Here is a 20,014-nt window from a genome sequence, read left to right as displayed (position 1 = left end):
TTTTGTGTTTTGTTTGGTTGGTTTTCGGTTTTTGGTTTTTTTTTGTAACAAGGTGCAGTTCAGGTAAGATATCATCTGTCTGTGAATTGTGATGGCTTTATATTTGAAAACTATAGAAAAGGTCTGGAGTTGATAGTTGAATATTCCCAATACTGTTTTTGCTGCTGTATCAATTGAAAGCATAGCTGTGTTTTAACCAAATACAGGGAAATTGTTAGTTCAGATGCTTCGCTAACTTCAAACATTTTTAGGGTCAGTATTTTAAAGCTTGTGAGCACTTTTTTCCTCTACAAAATACTGTTCTTCAGAGGAAGAGACGCTTTTTTACTGTTTACACTTCAGATCTGTATTCTCTTTTATGGCGAATATTAGAACCAGGATTGTTTACCTGGCAAAACACAGTGACAACTGAAGCTCAGTCTGCTGGCAGTTCATTAATTTAAAAGCATTTTGATTTTGCTTGTATTTGAAGGTCATACTGCAGCTGGGAGAGAACAACAAAAGCATGTGCTAGGATGACAGTTAGTTTTCCAGGCTGAATTGCATGTACCTTCCATAGACTTCCAATTATATAGATTTGCCTAGTAATAAAAGTTGAACAGTGATGGACTGATGATAACAAGAGTACACTTACATTTTTAAGATATTGTTATCGTTTACCAAGACAAAATTGTGGTAGTATTTTGAAGTTATTACCGTATCATAGATTTGAAAAACACAATTATATTTGTTGATCTGCCACTTCAACTAAGCATGTGGGTGCTATATAATTTTGTGCTATACACCATAAATTATCTTTCTGGCTTAACAATTTGAGTCATGGAAACACTCTCTGAAAATTTAAATATTCAATGCATATATTTTTATTTTTTTTTTATTTGACAGGCAATCCAACCAACTACTGGAGAAGTAATTTTTGACAGTTTTCGGGACTGTGCATCTCGCTTAGAATTAGAGAGTCGGGTTTTGCGCCTGCAGCCAGTTGAAATAATACTTCCATCTAGCTTGTCAGATCAATCTGAAAAGCTCATCAACAGTATAACCTCCATGAGGTATGTTCTATGGGGATTTTGTTGTTTGGGATTCTTGTCTTTTTTTTTTTTTTTTAATTACAGCATAGCTATTGATAAGAGTTTAAATCCAGAAGCAAGCATGGATGTGTCGTTCTGTAAAAGCCCATTTCACAGTGACTGTAGTTTGCTGCTGGGTTGAAAATTCCCCCAGATCCCACTGAATTCTGGGCACTCATTCTTAAATTGTATTTAGACTGAAATTCATGGTTTCTGTCTCAGGCCTATGCAAGATTTGCATGCCTGAACATTTGTTGTTTTCATTTAGATTCTATACTCCCAATCATGTTATCTGTTGGGTTTATTTCAGAGCTCATGCACTTACCTTTGGGATCTGAAAGTGGTGTTATGTGACTCTTATTGTTGTGTGTCATAGTTGCAAGACCTCTAAAAGGCTTGAAACTTTTTCTGTTAATGTAGATAGGTGTAGAAAACCTTTGCAACTGGTATTTCAGTCTGTCCTATTATACAATCTTGAACTTGGATACAGACTTGGAAGTATGGTGACTGATCATCTGTTTATTTTATATTTTGAGTTCTCTTTGTGCATTTCAAGAGTAAATTTGTTACATATTTTCTATATCAGTTTTACTGTGGAATAATTATATAGGATGTAATTTGTAGGATGATAGATAAACATGTGTGGTGAACTTGTGAAATCTCACAGATGCAATTTTTGAGAGAAAATACCAGGTTTTCACTTTTTTTTTTTTTTTTTTTTTTTTTTTTTTTTTAAACCATGCAGCTCTGGGCTGTAAAGAACTAGCTTAGAGCTTGGCATTTCTGTTTTGGATTAACTAGTCAGAAAGGATAATATTTTTCTTCTATGTGTTAACAAAACTGGAGCTAAAGAAAGCCAAAGAAAAATTAATGTATTACATAGGCAAAGTTTTGTACTGGGGGGGGGGAGATACAAATATCATCACCCTCCCATATTGTAAAGATAGACAAATGCATCACAGTCACATGGGTGGTAGCCTCCTGACAGTCAACCCTGTACCTTGACTACCTCACTTAAACTCTGCCCAAGTCATCATCTTGTAGCTTGCTCTAATGCTCCAGACAGCTGAGCTGCTTAATCTGTCTGCTCCACAGGAATTCCTTTCCCCACCTGCCAGTGTAATCCTTCTTTGTCCCCTTTTAAAAAAAAAAAAAAAAAAAAAAAAAAATTGACATGAAGTGGTGGGTAGGCAGTCTTCTCATCAGGAAAATCTGATTTTGTGGCCCATTATAGGAACTTGCACAGATGTTGCTGGACTCAGCTATCAAGCTTTGAAGGGCATGTGTATATGAGAGGCAAGACTGAAAATGTCCGATTTGGTGTTAGGCATCTTAAAAAAATACAGCTTGTGAAAGTGGTGTATTCATCATTATTTAGTGCTCGTGATGCTTGTAGTGAAATGAGCTCTTGTCATACTAGGCTATTCTGTTCCCTCAGCTCATGTGTGGACTGCAAAGCCATAAGGAATTGAAAAGGTCAACTCTAATTAGATGTGCTAAGCAAGCAATATAAATGTATTTCCTTGCAGTGAAATGGCTCGTTACGACTTGGGCAAATAAAATGCCAGATTAGGAAGTAACAAACCTTTTCCAGTTGTCAACAGATGTACATTTTTGCCTTGCCTTTTACTTTGATAACTTTCTCTTTTGCAAATCAATTCTATAGGAGTATGCCCAAAATATTTCTAAATATACCATGATGAAGATTAACAATTTTTATTTTTGTTTGTTTGGTTTGGGTTTTTTTTGCTGGTGTTGTACACTGACAGTTTTGTGGAAGCCAGATGAAGGTAAAATGATGTAATAAAACGACAAAGCAAGTGCATTTTTCAGAAACAAGTATTTTTGTTGTGTGTTAAGGTAATTCTGATGCAGGCTTGAGTGAGTGATTGTATTTTTTTCTTTTTTTGGTTGTGCACAGCTGAGAATGTTAGTAAGTAACTTCTCATTTCTATTAAGAACAAAAAATAACACCCATTAGCTGATTTTGTGAACAGATATTAGTTTGTAGGTTTTTTTCCCCTTTCTGGTAATTTACTAGGCAGTTCTCCAGCCTAAATGCCCTTAATTACATGGGAGTGGTAAAAATAAAACACATTACTTAAGTATGCTTCGGTAGCCTTATTTCAAAACCAATTCTTCATGGATTTTCTTGTATCAAAGATTTAACCACTAGAGGGCTCTGAAGTATTTAATATTCATTTAAGTGGTTGCAATATGCTGCTTTCTTGTGCTTTTAACTAGGCTCCAGTTTTTATATAACTGTATAATTTTATACAGGCAGTAATTTTATTTTAATGCATAGTCAGTGGTCTAAAGTATTCAACTTATGTGTTTGTCCATTACCTGGTAATTTAATTCTTTGCTCTTTTCTAATCACTCCTGGTGAGAATAATCCGTTAGCTGGGAAAGGTTTCATTTCTATACTTTTTTTGAAGGCTTTTCTGACTAAAACCATGGGAACTAGATCTTGTGTTTCAAGAAGGGTCCTCACCTCTTTATGTATTTGTAATGCAGCAGAAACCCACTGAATTTATAAAAACAGGGAGAGAAAAATAGTCCCAGGAGGTGTACAGCTTGGAGTGGTTAAGAGCAAGGAAAGAAGGGTCTTTCTGCTCAGTGCATGACCATGTCACGTAAGAATTGCACCAGGGGTTGTCTGAGTAACTTGGAGGATGATTGGGTTTTGGATGTTCCATATTAGAACGTCACACTGAGCGACCAAGCTGATGTAGCCTAGGTCTCCTCCAGCACAAAAAGTGTGCTGATGGTTATTTAAAAAAAATGTAAAATATTTAGTCCAGATAAACCACTGCAGCTTTATGAAAGCAGTCATAATCTGGTTCAATGCCTGGTTATATTGACAGAGTTGCAAGTATCTGTGTGCTTTCCTTCAATTTCTATCTCTTTTTATTTTAAGTTGTTTATTAAATATCCAAAGACCAAAGGTGAATAACATAAACTGATGTACATGTCTCTGTGGCTTTTTTCTACAAAAATAAAACATACATTATGGATGTATTTCCTCCTTATGGAATGCTGTGCTTCGCTCTTCCTGTTCTCTTCTTGTTGCCACCACAGCTATGTCCAGGCTCAGCTAGCTCATTCATACTATTTACTAGTGCTTATATTTTGGTATTGTGTACATTTTCACAGCCAAATTTACATCAAAGGAACACCCATCACAGAAGGAAAAAACAGCTGCGTGGCAGAGTGCTGCTGTTCTAAATTTGTTTTTATCAGAAACAAGAGTCATATAAGTCACCAGAAAGGTTTTAGTGTTTTAATCTGGTTGACAATCAGCAAGAGCTACTACTTAAGCCTAAGGAGTACTTCATTATGGTAGAAATTATTTCTGTGGATTAATGTAAAATAGTTGTAAAGAGTTTTGAGTCAGAAAGTGCAAATAAAATACACAATAGAAAATGGCTTCATAACTTTTTAAGTTTTATGGAGTATTGTGGTAATGAAAAGTTTGCTTATCTTGCAGATCAGTGGAGAAAATAGTTTCACAGGTTTATATGTGGCTGTAAACAGGGTCTTGCAATAGCAAGAATGAAGCAAATTTTACAGTAAGTTAATAAATGACTGGAGCAGCAGCAAAGCTGTTTCAAGAACTAAGAGCAGCAGTTTGAGCTGTGCCCAAGAAAGCAGTTTGCAGTGTAAGTGGAAGATCTGGTCTTGGTTTTGAAATTCTCCATGTCTAAGTTAGGCGTGGACATTAATGTAATGAGCAGTAAGCAAAGCTAATGCTATTGTAGTAAGATGACTTAGCTGTTTGTATGATTTGTTTATACAATAGAGTTTTAATTCAGTTAGTACAAAGCCAGTTTACTTAAATTGCATACTTGGGGGTGGGAATCCTAGCCTTAATCAACAGGTATTTTACCACTGATTTAAGTGAAGTTAGACTCACCCATCTTTTTGTAAAGATTTTGCTTAACCATTTGGATTAAACTCTGGTGTTTGCCAGCCTGAGTAAACTTTAAAAAATAGTTTAACTTGTGTAGACTTGTGTTACAAGTTACAAACTTTCCCCTTCAGTAATTTAAAACTCATGGAAGCAAATGTATTGAAATGTGTGGCATGGTTTCATGTTTGTTTGCTTCTAGCATGTTGCTGTTTCAGGTGGTAAATTAAATGCTCCTATTGCCAGTGTTATGACAGACGTTGTCCATAAAAATTAATAACTAGAAAGTACTATTTAAGGACAGATTTGATGACTAGAAAGTACTATTCAAGGACACTGAACCGGAGGTCAGTTTTGGTGGAGAGCATTCCTTCAAAAGCAAAGTGTAAGTTAAAAGCAGGTTACGGAAACCGGTTCAGAACAAACTGTTCTGGTGGGTACTGTTCTGTTCCTGAACCGTTACTAACATCTGTTTGCAAGTGCTGGCCTGGCTGGAGGAAAATCTTTTAACACTTTTAGTTTCTTTCTTTCTAGAAAACCAAGAAAACATTCTTGCTTTCAAAAAATATATATGTTTTTACAGAAGAACACTTTGTTTTGTACTCCATGCTCTTCATAGTCAAGGGTCAGTATCCATCCTTAACATACTGGCTGCTTTAAAAGTTGGCCTGTACTGGTCTTCCTGAAATTGTTTTTGATGCTCCTTTCTCTTTTGGGTATTCTTGCTCTTATGTGCCCCTTTTTTGTTTCATTGAAAAATCCAGTGCATCTTAAGAGTGCCCCAGTGCTGCTCTTTATATTTTTTCCATTTGCTCTTTTTAATGTAATGTTTTATTCTGTAGCATTCTTTGACACCATGTAAAAAATACACTGATCACAAGTATTTCACTTTCAATCCAAAACATCATTTCACCCAAGTTTGCACTGTTTTGTTTTTTTCACATGTCTTGTTTGATGTCTGGCCAACAATCTAAAATCAGGATGATACGATATCTATCCTCTTGTCTATGCCCACAGATTTTTCACTTTATTGTGTTTGCAGAGCATAATGTCTTACTCCTGTTAGCTTGTGCGTATAATCTAGGAGGCAGTTTTGACACAACCTCTGTCATGCACTCCTTTGTTTAGGCTGCAGGTAGGTGTGCTACTTGTTCCCCTGTAATATGTCTAAGATTTTTTTCCTTCTGATTATGGCATTCAGGTTTCTGTTTTCACTTGAGTACTGCAATATTGTCTTTGGCTTGGAATTTGGTCCCTGGAGTTCCCTTCTCTTTCAAATCCATTGAGAACTAAAATCATCCTCCCTGCTCACTGGTATGATCGAATTACTGCTGGGCCAAATCCCTCAAGTAGCTGATCCTCCATCATTACATGCAAAGCAGGCCTTTTGTCTTTGTGTTTAAGGACCTCTATAAATAACATTTCAAGCTCTTTCTGCTTATACTAAGTCAATGCAGTGCTGACACCCCCGCTGTTTTAGTAGGACATCTGCCTTTAACTTCATACCAGTTGTGGTCTCACAGGTACCTTTTTTGCTCCACATTGCTCCACAGGTGTGTTACTCTCTAGTTTCAGCCCTGTCGTGATCTCTTACCAGCCCAAAGCATTAGCTGGTGGTGATTTGACTGCTGGTTGGTGGTTTCTTGTTATCCTGCCCCCGATTGTAGTTCATCAGAAGTCAAGAATAAGAGATGTCTTTTGGCTTTGTTGTTTCACTGTGTGTGGTGCCATAGTAGAATACAGCAGTGCTTTGGGTTCCTTAAAATGAGGAGTACAACTGTCTTTATAAGTTAACTTCTAAAGGGTATAGGCGTGAGCTATAGCCAATTTATTACATGCATTGGCCAATAGTGCTATTCATTGCTTATTGCTGTAATGGATAGAGTTATGGATTTACGTCATCAGTCAAGGAGCAGAAACTCGGCTGGAATGAACTCGGTGAAGTCTTGTGAATGAATATAAAATGCTTTCAATTTTGTGGATCTTTATATGTGGTTGATGGTTGCTCAGATCAGAGGATGCTTTCATATAGTTAATGTTGAGGATTTTTTTCAAAATGGGGAGCAGTTACGTGCATGTATTTATGTAGCTCAGCTCATAGTGTTTGTAGGTAAGCAAGAACGGGAAGGCTTGCAGTGGCAAAAACAAGACACCAAATGGTTACAGCGAGAGTAAAGAGCATTGCAAATGAAATTGCTGAACAGAAGAGTGAAAAGTATCTAAAGGGTTGGTAATCAAAAACAAGTGGTTTCATGGTTTATATAGCTTGTAATATTCCCATGGATTTTTAAGTGAAAGGCAAGCTGTGACAAACATCTCGAGAATGCTTTGTATAAATGGAAGCTACAAGCAGTTGAATTTGCAGCAGGAAAAAAGCAAGTAAAGTACAAAAACAGTCTTTGAGCTATTTTCTGTAAATACAAAAACCAAATGGATCACTGAACAGATGTTTACTGACTAAAGAGGCTTTTTGCACTGCTAATAATCCAATCCATGGCCTGGACAACTCAGCTGTGTGGAGAGCTGCTTGAAGAATATTGGTCATGTTGTATCTCTCTTGTTTTGAGTAGACAGGGAAAAAAAGAACCCCACAACAGTATTATCAAATCATGTAATGACCTGAAAGAATTGTTGGACAGGGTTTTTTGTGATTTAGTCTTGTTGCAGTCATGCAACATGCTGTTCTCAATATTGTAGATCATTATTGTCTTCTATGGCATTGCAGGTGAGGGAAACATGGGGCTTAAATCTTTTTTGACAAATGCGTATGTGTAAAGTCTACTCCTTTACGATTGGCTACCCTACTGCCCTTCACAGTTTGGGACACAACACAGGCATATGGCATCTTTTAGATGACATTGCTGTTCCATTATGCACGCAGAGTTGTCACTAGAAAAACATGGGAAGGCAGTTGCAAAGCACTGTGTCTAAATGCTGTGCAGAACACTTTTATTAACCTGGATGACATATTAGATAAAAAATGTTAACATTGCTTTTTACAGTAACAGCTGGCCTTTGCAGGCCTTGCCCAGCCCATGTTTTTGTAAATTGCTCCAGGCAAAAGCAAAGATGTGTGCCCTGATAAGCTTTCCCAGCAGTTCCTACCTGGTTCAAAGGTACATTCTTTTTCATATGATTGCAAGCAGCGTGAAAAACATGCTGTGTTCAGGAGCTGTATTTGTGTCATTTTTGCACTGATTAGTGATATTCATGGGTTTGGGTTTTTTTTTCTCCCCCTAGTATTTGAGCCAGGAATTATTAAATGAGGAATGATTAAACTGATCTTGAAGCTTGTGCAATTTCTTACTGCCAAAAAAATAATTTTTTAATCAGAAAAAAACCAGCTTATTGAAAGAAGCTGGAAAATTAAAACTTTAAAGCATTTGTTTTCATGTTTTGGAGCTCACTTCATTTATTATTATAGGATAGATCAGAAACTGCAGGAGGTGACATGTAAGTAATTGTACTTTTTGTTGTCCTCTCTGGTCGTTATGTTGTTACTTGCTTATTTCTGTCAGTATATGTTTATATACTGTTGAGTTTTCACAGCAGCTGTCAAAGTTTCTCAGCCAGGGAAGGGTGCTGAAGCTCACAATTACAAACCCAGATGGGAGCCTGGAGCTCTACACCTCTGTCTTCCAGGAGGTGGCACCACCATGCTGGGGTGCTGCTTGTCCTTGTCCTGTGGAGGGAGGGGATGAAAGCAACCAGTTTTCCCTAGATCTTCAACGAAAATAATTGTGGTGCATTAGGTGACTTGGTAGACAATGGTAATAAATTCCCAAGTTCAGTAATCCTAATTTGAAGCAACAATTCTCATTTACATTTGAATTTTTTTAACTTGAGATAGAGGTCATCGTTCTGATAAAAAATTTTCAAATAACCCAAATACCCAATGGTGTTGTTATTCTGATGTGATTCGTATTAGTAATTTAATTTCCAGTTTTCAAATAACGCAAATTATCATTCAAAGAAGTGGACATTTACTAATACACGTTTGCTTTGCTGATAAGCCGGTATAGAAGTTACACGTATTCAAGATTTTCATGATAGAGCAGGTGGTTATATCTGACAGGGTTGTGTAAATTGGAGGGTTGTACAATTGTTGCAACTACATACTGTACTGAGGTGAGAGGAAAGAACGCAGGCACACGTGCACGCGCTTAAAACTGGAAGTTGTCTCAACTGTATTAGTAAAGATATAAATGACTTGCAAAACTGTTGAATGTCCCAGTAACTGTAACTATACAGATATGAGGGAGTGCTCAGGTCTTTACGGTAAACCATCTGCTTGTTTATGTGCTTTGAGCAGACCAGAAGAAAAGGTAAGTGGCTTTTCTTCTTAAAAATAGCCAAACCCCAAACATAACTGGCAACTTTCTTTGGACTGAAGGTGAGTTTTGAATGAAAGTAAAAGCCTTTTTTGAGGGATCCAGTTACATTAGTACTTTGCTGTTGTGACTCCATACTCTAGAATGTCCTGCACCTTGGCTGGTCCATGGTAACTTAAGTGTGCATGTTCTGTGTTTTAAATGTGAAGGTAACTTGTCTATTTTCATCGAGAGGTAATCTAACTGGAGCTTTGTAAGGGTAAATGCATGTATACAGTTTGATCTATTGCAGAGGAGCTAACATACTGTGAAGCAGCATATGTATGTCTGATGCCAACTTGCTCTTACAGCCAGCACATCAGTTGCATGTTTTCCTTTGTTCTAGGTATCAGTGAAAATGTTGCAGTAACCTGCAGCTAAAGTGCACATATTCAAATGGAGAATAAGCTCTTAAAGCTGGCGTGCAAATTTTAAAATTTTTTAACAGCCTGTGAATGTTTCTTGGCATATTTGTTAAAGTCCTAGCTTTTTTTTTTTTAATAATTACTTCTTTTCTGTAATTTTCTGTAATTTATTGTTCTTTGAAGTTGACTTGGGACGTAAATCTTTCCTTGTGAAACAGTGGCATCATGGATACCTTGGATGTGTTAATTTCTCAGAGATTACTTCTTCCTACATTTCCTGCCCTCATAGTTAGTGCTAGGAGTTAGAAATTCAGCAATTTTAATCAAAACAATGTAGTGATGTGAGACGAGTATGGCAGGGAGAAAGACTGAAACTGTCTGTGGTTTTGGCATGCAGACAGCAGTGATACTAGAGTGAGGGGAAGAATAATGCTCTTGTAATGGTGGTTCTCAACCCCTCCTGAGTTAGAGATGAGAGAAAGGCCATGAATATATTTATTTTTCATAAAAACAGAATATATTAGTTTTCTTAATTTTGAAGAAAATGAAACTGAAATGGATTTTTATGTGCCATCAATCTACTGAACTGCAAAAGGGAACAAGCTTTATCTTTCAGGCTATCTTTAACAGTTTAATTTTGTGCTTGACTGGCTTACAACATTTGTCTCTTTTAACAGATGTTCTTTTTGATGTATGGTATAGGTAAAAGGCTATAGTAAATTGGAGTTGTGAAGAGCGTACTTTAAGCATGGACTCTTCCTCTGGGAATTTGGAATAGTAAAAATGATTATTAGCAATTCGTACCTAAGTTTGCTTCTAAATTTACATGGATATTTTCTGAGTTCTTAATAAAGAATTTGAAATCATTGCTATGGTAATTAACTCTTCCCGTACAAAGCTTAGTAATACAGTATTTTTTAATGTAAAAAGGTTTCACCTATGTATATTTGCTTTCCATTTACGTGAAAGAATCTTTCTGCAGAGGCAGATGGATGTACTTAAAAACAATTTCTACCAAATATACTTGAATCTATTCTTCTTCCTATTTTATGTTGTGGCTATCTCTTGCTTCTTGTCAGGTGGAAGATAACTGTCTGGCCCTCCATCACTTCTGCCTATTCTTTTACAGCTATGCTACCTACTTTCTTGAGTCTTTGCCACCTCTTCATGTCTCTGACCTTTTTTTTTTCCTCTATCTAGGGTGCACTTGTCCCCATCTCCAGCAGGATTTCAGGTTCTCCTTGCAACAGACTGCTTGGCACTGTTCTTTTCCTCTGCATACCCCTATACAAAGTCATGGCTGGCAGGGACCTTAAGATGGAGAGAGAAGCAGCAGCTCCCCAGATAGCATCCTAGGGAGGACGTAAGTCAGACCCTTCTACCTTTCTTCACCTTTCACATATGCTGGTGGAGTGCAGGGTTCTGAGAAGGAAGGATAGCTTTCCTGGGCAGCTTCACCAGGTCTTTTTTTGTATTTCACGCCATCTCACCGCATGTCTTATACTGCTTTTGGGCTATGCATTTCCCATTTTACTGAACACCTCTTGTTAGGGCATGAGGAAGAACCAAGAGAACTCTGAAAAGCAAGGTAGTATTCACAGACTCATAGAATGGTTTGGGTTGGAAGGGACCTTTAAAGGTCATCTATTCCAACCCCCCCTGCCATGGGCAGGGAAATCTTCACTAGATCAAGTTGCTCAAAGCCCTGTCCAACCTGACCTTGAACACTTCCAAGGATGGGGCATCCACACGTTCTCTGGCAACCTGTTCCTGTGTCTCACCACACTCATCATAGAAATTTCTTCCTTATAACTAGTCTAAATCTATCTGCTTTCAGTTGAAAACCATTGCACCTTGTCCTGTCACTACAGGCCCTGGTAAAAAGTCTCTCGGTCTTTCTTATAAGCCCCCTTTATATGTTGAAAGGCCACAATAAGGTCTCCCTGGAGCCTTCTGTTCTCCAGGCTGAACAACCCCAACTCTCTCAGCCTTTCCTCACAGGCGAGTTGTTCCATCCCTCTGATCATTTTCATGGCCCTTGTCTGGACCCACTCCAACAGGTCCATGTCCTTCTTATGTTGAGGCCCCAGAGCTGAACACAGTACTGCAGGTGGGGTCTCATGAGAGTGGAGTAGAGGGGCAGAATCACCTCCCTCGACCTGCTGGTCACAATTCTTGTGAAGCAGCCCAGGATACAGTTGGCTTTCTGGGCTGTGAGTGCACAATGTTGGCTCATGCCCAGCTGTTCATCCACCACTTCCCCCAAGTCTATCCCCGCAGGGTTGCTCTCAATTCCTTCATCCCCCAGCCTGTATTGATATGGGGCTTGCTCCGACCCAGGTGCAGGACCTTGCACTTGGCTTTGTTGAACCTTATGATGTTCACATGGGCCTACTTCTCGAGCTTGCCCAGGTCCCTCTGGATGGCATCCCACCCCTCAGGCATGTCAACTGCACTGCTCAGCTTGGTGTCATCTGCAAACCTGCTGAGGGTGCAATTGATTCCACTGTCTATGTCATTGATGAAGATATGAAACAGTACTGATCCCAGTATGGACCCATGAGGGACTCCACTTGTCACTGATCTCCATCCGGACAGTAAGCTGTTGACCACTACCCTCTGGATGCGACCATCCAAGCAATTCCTCATGCACCAAATAGTCCATCCATCAAATCCATTCACAGGGCAGTGTTGCATTTGCTATACAAAAAAATAAATTCTTGATGCACCTGAGAGAAAGGGAAGTAGGAAGAGGGAAAGAGTGAAAAGGGCAGCCTTTAATTTATGGGGAACAGTTGTGTAGCTGTCAAAAATCCTTACTTACAGTATTAATTGATGTGTTAAACTGTTTTAATTATCTGAAAAGATAGTACATGGATTTGCATCTCAAAGTGGAGAAGTTAAGCCTCCCCATGAAGCATTCTGTATATATTGCAAATACAGTGTACTTGTTATTCCTCATGGCCTTGACAAAAAAATACTTCATTTGTCTCTGAAATTTAATTAAAGAATATGTGCTTTGAGTTAATCTAGGTGAAAGTATACACATGTGTAATATAGCAGTTATCTATATATGGATGAGCTGTACAGGTTTTTGTAAACTCTTTGCCCATAAAAAAATCTTTGTTTCATGAAGGATTCCTAGCTGTAAAAAGAAAAACTGCCCAGCCAATATGAGTTGGCTTACAGAGAGCTTAAAAAAAAATCTTTAACTAAGGAAAACTGTAAATTCATGACTGGATTTCATTTTTTTTAACTGAATTTGAAGGAACATCCATTTTCCTAGACAAGCTTTTTAATGCGCTTTTTGGTAAAGTTTAATGTCTCCATCAAAGCTCATACAGGATCTTTCTGTGTGTAGCAGCATTATCAGGACAGTGGAGAAAACTTGCGTTTAAACTGGGCCAAAGGAAATCATTAGTCAGGCAAGAAGATGCTATAGATCACTTACTCCTCTTTTGAGTAGGTATTTTAAAACCAGGTTCACCTGATGACTGTCTGCTTAGGCCAGCCTTGGAGTTTGAAGAGCAGGAATTGAATGTAGCATAGAGAGCTGTGTAGCCAATACAAGCCAAGGATGCTGCTCCTTTCTGATAGAGTTCTCACACAGGTTTGCAGAGTGGAGGCTGCAGGAAGGGGTCCTTCTCAGCTGCTAGGGAATGCATAATGCTCACTGACTTAAAGTGTACAGAGGCATCAAGATGTAGAAAACATTCTTGAAGCTAAGCTGAAAAGGAGTGAAAATAGATAACATTGTAGCAAACATTTAGTTATCTATCTGCATGTGAGAAATTAAATGTGGCCCAGGTTTCACACACGGCAAGATTCAGACCACAGCCTTTATCCGGCATGAGAATTTGCACGCTAATGCCTTCGGGTTGCCTAAGTAAAGAAATGCTTTCATAACTATCATAATCGAATGCAGTTGTGATTAACTTGCATCAAATTATTTTTTGGAATGCATATTTTGGAATCTGTTTGCTGTTCATTACTCAAAAATATAATGTAATTTTGTGAGACGTGGCAGAGTAGAAACTACCAGCTCTATCAAATAAAATCATAATCCTGAGGAGTGGAGCCAGCTGTTGGTTAAGATCCCTGGGTTTATGTTGTCTTGTATAGCACAGGTTTCTTGATTAGATAGAATAAATACATCTCTCTTACTTGGTCCAGGCATGCTGTGCCTGAGTATGCACGTAATGTAGGACTAAACTCTGTCAGAGCCCTGCATTTCATACAGTCCATTATACAGGTACTTGGTTTGAAGTGGTGACTTTGATGGCAATACGGAAGATGGGCAGAAAAGAACTCTGTAACTTAGTGTGAGTGTAAGGCCTTTGAAATATCGTGGATCATCTTGAACACAAAAGTGCTATAAAAAGCATAGGTAAGGACCATGATGAGACAAACCACCTCAGCTCTGATGTGAAAGGACTAATCATTACATTTCTAATATCACTACATATACTTCTAGAATTGTTCTAGCCTGCTCATATTGTAGATTGAAAGATAATGTATGTGTCAGAGTTATTTCCAGTGGTGTCATGCCCCAAAACAAAGGGGAAGGACTGAGGTGAAAGCAATAATTTTAAGAGAAGGATTCCATGGCTACTCAGTCAAGGTGCATACATCTGTTTTAGGAGTCTACTAGGCAAATAAACGGGTACTGATCACAGAGAAGTTACATTTGACTCCTGGTATTATGCCTCTGAAAAGGTTTAAAGGAAAAGCTGGGGCTTCAGCCAAACTAAGAAATAGTTATTGCACAGCTTTTTGATTTTACAAAAGTGATTTGAAATTCGCATGGCAGTTCAATCATCCTGTGATGTATAATTAGCATATTATCAAATGTTATTAATTAAAAAACAATAGGTTTGATTTTTAACATGCTGTGGAAAGGAACCTCAGAATGGAGTTTCATCAATTACTTTTCAGTGGTATTGGTGGGTTAAGCAATCGTTTCTGCTCTCCCATGGCCCCTTGCATGTGTTCAGTACCGAAGTTTTTGCGGCTTCATGGTGAACAGCAGGAGGTAACTGGGACAGGTGAAGAACCACAATGGTCATTTGTTCTTTCTGGGTAAATTTTTGACTTGTTAGGATTGCTTGTCTCAGTTCACTACGTGGTTGTCCCAAGCTTTTGTGCCAGCACAAAAGGAAAGTGCTAAGAATGAAGATGTTGGGAATGGCAGGTCTGTTGTGTTTGGTGGCTGTGTTAATCTATGTCAGTTTGAATTGATGGTCAGGCTGTACTCTTGGTTCTGTGAATGCTATGCTCTAAACAGGATCCATGATGTGATAAATCAAAAGAAAAAAGAAAAAAAAAAAAAAAACAAACCTCTTTCTTTTAATATAATCCCTTTTTAAAAAAAAAAAATTCTCTTGAAGCAGGGCCCTGTTGACAGTTGCACAATTTCAGGTTGACTGTTGAGAGAGAACTTAGCATGGAACTAAAGCCCCCTTTTTGCAGTCCATACACATGTAGTATTTCAGATGCAAATAATAACATCCATTTCTTAATTAATAGGGATGTCTTTTCAGATGCTTCCATCTCATCATTTACTATGAGTAGAATGTAGACTGGTACCTTGTACCTTTTATATTAAGCTGGATGAAGGGTATTCTTGTGGTTTTGTTAGGAACATTCTTTATAGACAGATGTCAGTATGTTATTGCGAGCAACTTTGTGTATTTTAAAATACAAGAACTGAACAAAAAGAAAGTAGTGTGTCTTGCATGCGAAAATCCTCCATCTGACAAAAATAAACAGTTTCACTTAGTAGCTTTATCGCTCTATTCCTTCTAACACTGTGTTTCATTTGTTGGTAATAATAGAAATTTTATTATTCAGTTTCCTTAAGTCTTGTCTTACAAAATCTAATAAGTTATAGTAAATATCAGCTGCCAATAGAATTAAGATACTATTTTTTCTTCAATTCTTGTCTTATTTAAAAAAAATAAAAGAAGACGAAACTCTGACACTTCTGTTTTCAGTTCAGTTCTGCAAAGATGGTGTGCAGTCTTGTTGTATTGAAAATTATATTTTGGGCTGAACCATTGCCAGAGCGAGCATTTACTCAAATCAAGGCCTCCAAAGTGTAAACATGAGAGAAATTGAGCTTCAATTTTGAATCCTGATCTGCTTTTTCATTTTTTTCTTAAAAAGCATACCATTAAGCCTACGCTGCCTTCATCTGTTCCCTTCAAATGTGTTTTCCATTTGTAAAATAATTTAACTACCTTTTGCTGTTGGCTCATTGATCATAAATCCTAGCAAAGCAGTAGTACAAAAAAATACATAGTGTACAGCATCTGTATGTTACATACTAAATTAAGCCATGGGAAATATAACTTCACTCCTTTTTCACTTGTATTAACTTTTCATAGAATGTGAAATCAAGGTAAGTAGCCATTTGTGGTTAAAATGTGCCGCTCTTAATTACAGGAACATGGCAGTAAGAAGAAAGTTTTGTATATAGAGGGCATAATTATTAATGCATTTCATACTTGTTATATTAGAAATGTCACTGTTTCAAGCATCTTTGTACATCTCACAGGAAAGCCTGAAATAATTTGTTGAAAAATTAACAAGTTTGTTTCATCACATTTAATGGATTCTTAAGTCTGTATCAGCTTATCAAAGGAAACATTAATTAAAAGTGTAATTGACTAGCCAGCTGTTTCCTCTTTTCTGTCCAGCAGCCTTTATTAAAAACATTACAAAACATGTAAAGCTCTTTATCTGAGGGAGATGAGAAGTTCCCTGTGCCAAATTCTGCTCAAGCAGCGAGCTTTAAATGATAGTTTCTTAGTTCAATGCATGTTGGGTGACCAGTATCTGTAGGCATGTGCTACTTCATATGGAGGCAGGCTATGTTACCAATTGGCAGAGAAACCCCTTTTAAAACATGACATAGATGGTTAGCATGCCAGAATGCTTTGTTCCCAGAGGGACGCACTGCATGACTAAAGCTGAACGTGTGATTGCCTTTTACTCACTGCTCACAAGAAAAGAAAACCTCTAATGGCAATGCAGTTCTCAGGCTGGGCTTGTATATTAAGAGCAGTAAATGGGCACATACTGAAGAGCTCTACCTTGCTGAATTGGCGTACTTCAACAACGTAAAATGTACAAGTCTTTTCTGCATGGGGAGAATATGTTTTGTCCCTTAGGTTTACAGTGTTCATTCCCAAGCTTGGACATTATTCTCCCCAGGTACAAGAAGGGTCTCATGGAACCATTCTGTATTTCAGTTTTCCTTTTGTGATGTGGTTTGGAACTGCAAAGGTCCCCTTGGTCATGGAGAATCTCTGTTGCTCTCTTGGACATGCCCGGTTACCAGTGAGGATGTAACTACCCTACTTTTATGTTGATACTACACTTTCCATTGGGCCAGTGCAAGACAAATCATGACCAAACTCAGCGGCTGTCTTTTTCTTTCCAGAAATCAGAGTTTGGCCTTCCTGGGGATTAACACAAAATTCTCAGGGTCTGAAGACTTCTTTGAATGTTTGTCTACCATTTGCAGGGTTTTTTTTAATGCATGAAAGCCAAATTTCTGTTTGAGTTAGAATAATTTAAAATAAAAATCCCATTTGCCTTTACCCGCACATGACCAAAACCCCAAATCCTCTTTTGGTTTTGGTGTGGAGAATGAATGCAACATTCGTTCTCAAATTAAGACCTGTAACAGTAAAGGTTCCTGCTCCTTTTTTTTTGCTTTCATTCAAATTACTTCCTTGGGGACTTCTTGCTCACTCCATACTTGGATTTGTTATATTCAACTCCCTCCTCCCCATCTTAAATGTCATCCTGTTTTCACTGGGTGACTGAAAGATCAAGTCAGAAAGTTTTGTTCCAGTGCAGGACAAGTGTCAGTCACACTGGGGAGAGGTAGAATGCAGCAGAAACCAGGGTGCTGTCATGGCTTGACAGCAGTGAAGGAGAATAACTCCAGTAACAGCAAAGAAAAAAGGAGTGGGCATAGAGCAGAACTTTGCCTATAGAGTTTAGATTTGAAGGTAGTGTCTCACTGGATATCTTTCTAAGTTTGCAATTGGAGTCTCTTTCTTTTAGTCATAGCTGGAGAGCTCAGATGGAGTCATTTTTGGAAGAAAATCAGGGATAATACAGTTTTCCAGCCATACTAGGTTGTAGGATCATTACGAAAAATGCATTGTAGCAACACACAGCTGGATCTTCCTTGAGAAAGGATAAAAAGGCTTGCAAGGTATAGGTCATGTGCCAAATCAAAACTCAGTTTGATTACTAAAGTTTCTACAAAACAGAGTAGACTTGATTGTTGGGATGGAGATGGTTAATAGTTTTTCTTATGGTCTCTAATTATATCTGCGGTTACAAATGCTGACAGCTGCAAGATCTAAGTGGCTTAGTATTTTTATTTCTGTAGTGTAGAGGCGACTTGAATGTGTTAGGTGTCCCAAACATTGATCCTCCAAATGGAGGGGATAAAAAGAAAAAAACCTAGTAGACTGAGTAGTTACATAATCTATCATATCCTTTCAGTTGGAGTTGGTTCAAGTGATGCTGTCAGAGGCATGCGAGGAGAATGAAATGTGAACAGCAAGTTATGCATGTCAGAAATCAAAAAATAAGAGACTTTGTGTCACAGTCTCAGCTGAAAAATATGGTTAGATAATCAGATTAAATAGTATGTCCTGTCCTTCCTGTTGCATATAAAGTTTGCCCATAGAAAAGGGAAGAGAATATCTCTTCATCTCCTAGCTACTGAGTGTTTTTCCCAGTTGGGAAAATCCTCAAGGGAGGGAAATCGCCAGCTTCTCTATACCACCTGCTTATATGCTTAACTGGTCTTGTGGGGAAGAATTTATTTTCCTAAAGTCTGTGCAGAAATTTGAACAAGTTGCAACTTGCGACTGCTTGGTTTTGTCCTTTCATTGTGCTCCTCTGACAAGAATCTGCTCGAGGCTTTTCTAAATGCTCTTTAGATAGTAAAAGATGCCCCCTTAGCTTTCTCCATACCAAATAAGTTCAGTTTCTTCAGTCTGTCCTCATTTGCTGTATGCTTTAGCCCCGTAATTGTCTTAGAGGTCCTCCTGGTTTCCCTCTAGTTTGTTGATAGGTGTCTTGTACTGGAGGCCCAAACTGGACTCAGTACTCCAGATTGGGTTTTATGAATACCAAGTGGAGTGGAATAATCACTTCTCTTGATGTCACTGTCCTTGCACTACTGTGGCCCAGTGTGGGTTAGCCTTCACTGCCACAAGAATGATTTGCCTTCCTGGTACTCAAATTACTTTATCCTGGTATGTTTCTCTGGTTTTTCTTTGCACAAAATTCATACCAATATCCCTTAGTGCCCCTGTTGCATGGGAAAATCAAGTCTAAGTGACAAGAATAATTGAGGTGTGATTGTAAAGGAAATAGGCAAATGAGTACCAGTTTGTTAGCACCGATACCAGTAGCTGTGAAGCTTTGTGCTTTGTATTACTCTCTTACCTCTGCTAGCTGGATTACAATTAGTACAGCGTAGCCTAGGTGTATTGTTCCGCCAGATGGGTCATGTAGACCTATTTAATGTTACTCTGAGTATGGAGCCTTTTGTGGTATATAAACAGCATGCTGTTGGTTTTCTTCTGCAGCTTGGATGAATGTATTTCCCACCTTTTTTTAATGATGGATAATACCTGGAGGAATGGCTGCCCCAACACTTCAGGTCTGGATATAGATCAGATACTTATTTTGCAGATAGTTAATAATCAAAAATATTAATTAAGAATATCAAGTCTTGTGCAAAAATATCTGTATAAATTTATGCAAATTTTGAAGACCTATTTTGGAATTTTTCTCCTTTTTGTTATAAATTGTTAGAATAATGTGGTGTTTTAAGCAAAGAATTCAAAAACGATTGCAGGTTTTCTGCCTGAGTGCCAGGTGTAATGACCTGTCAGCATAGTTTGAAAACACAGTAATGTGTATACTTTCCTTTTAAATTTAAATTGAAGTGAGATGTCATGGGCTGAATTTTGATTTTTTTTTTTTTCCTGCTTAATTTTTTTTAAGTTGGTACAGGGTCATGCAAAGTATTTACGAAGAGAATTCAGCATTTCTACTTTTTTTTTTAATGGGAGATTTTTTTCAGATATGTGTAGCTAGTTGACATCTGTCACTTTGAGAACTAGTGAGTTTCTTCTGACAGGACTTGGCTGAGGAATGCATGGGAGAAAGGTTAGGCCATTGTTTCTGCTCTGAACTGTGATCTGCACTCCCGGTAAACTGAAAGAAGAAAATTTCCAGTTTCCACTAGTTTATTTGGAG

General features: G+C 38.0%; 1 protein-coding gene across 5 annotated transcripts in view; it reads left to right on the top strand.

Annotated features, from left to right (window-relative positions):
* Window positions 1-20,014, top strand: part of MSH3 (mutS homolog 3) — a 118,374-nt gene that overhangs the window by 10,768 nt on the left and 87,592 nt on the right. For all 5 annotated transcript variants that reach the window (XR_005931557.1, XR_005931558.1, XM_030004430.2 and 2 more), the window contains exon 8: window positions 886-1,052. Coding sequence is in view for 3 of the 5 variants with exons in the window: in XM_030004430.2 (XP_029860290.1) it covers window positions 886-1,052 (167 nt within the window). In the remaining 2 variants the exon portion in view is untranslated. The remainder of the gene's footprint in view (window positions 1-885; window positions 1,053-20,014) is intronic.

Source organism: Aquila chrysaetos, chromosome Z (assembly GCF_900496995.4).
Source record: "Aquila chrysaetos chrysaetos chromosome Z, bAquChr1.4, whole genome shotgun sequence".
In the NCBI taxonomy this organism is placed as follows: Eukaryota; Metazoa; Chordata; class Aves; order Accipitriformes; family Accipitridae; genus Aquila; species Aquila chrysaetos.
Note: the sequence above shows the minus strand (reverse complement) of the source record. Positions and strands in the feature narration are given on the sequence as shown.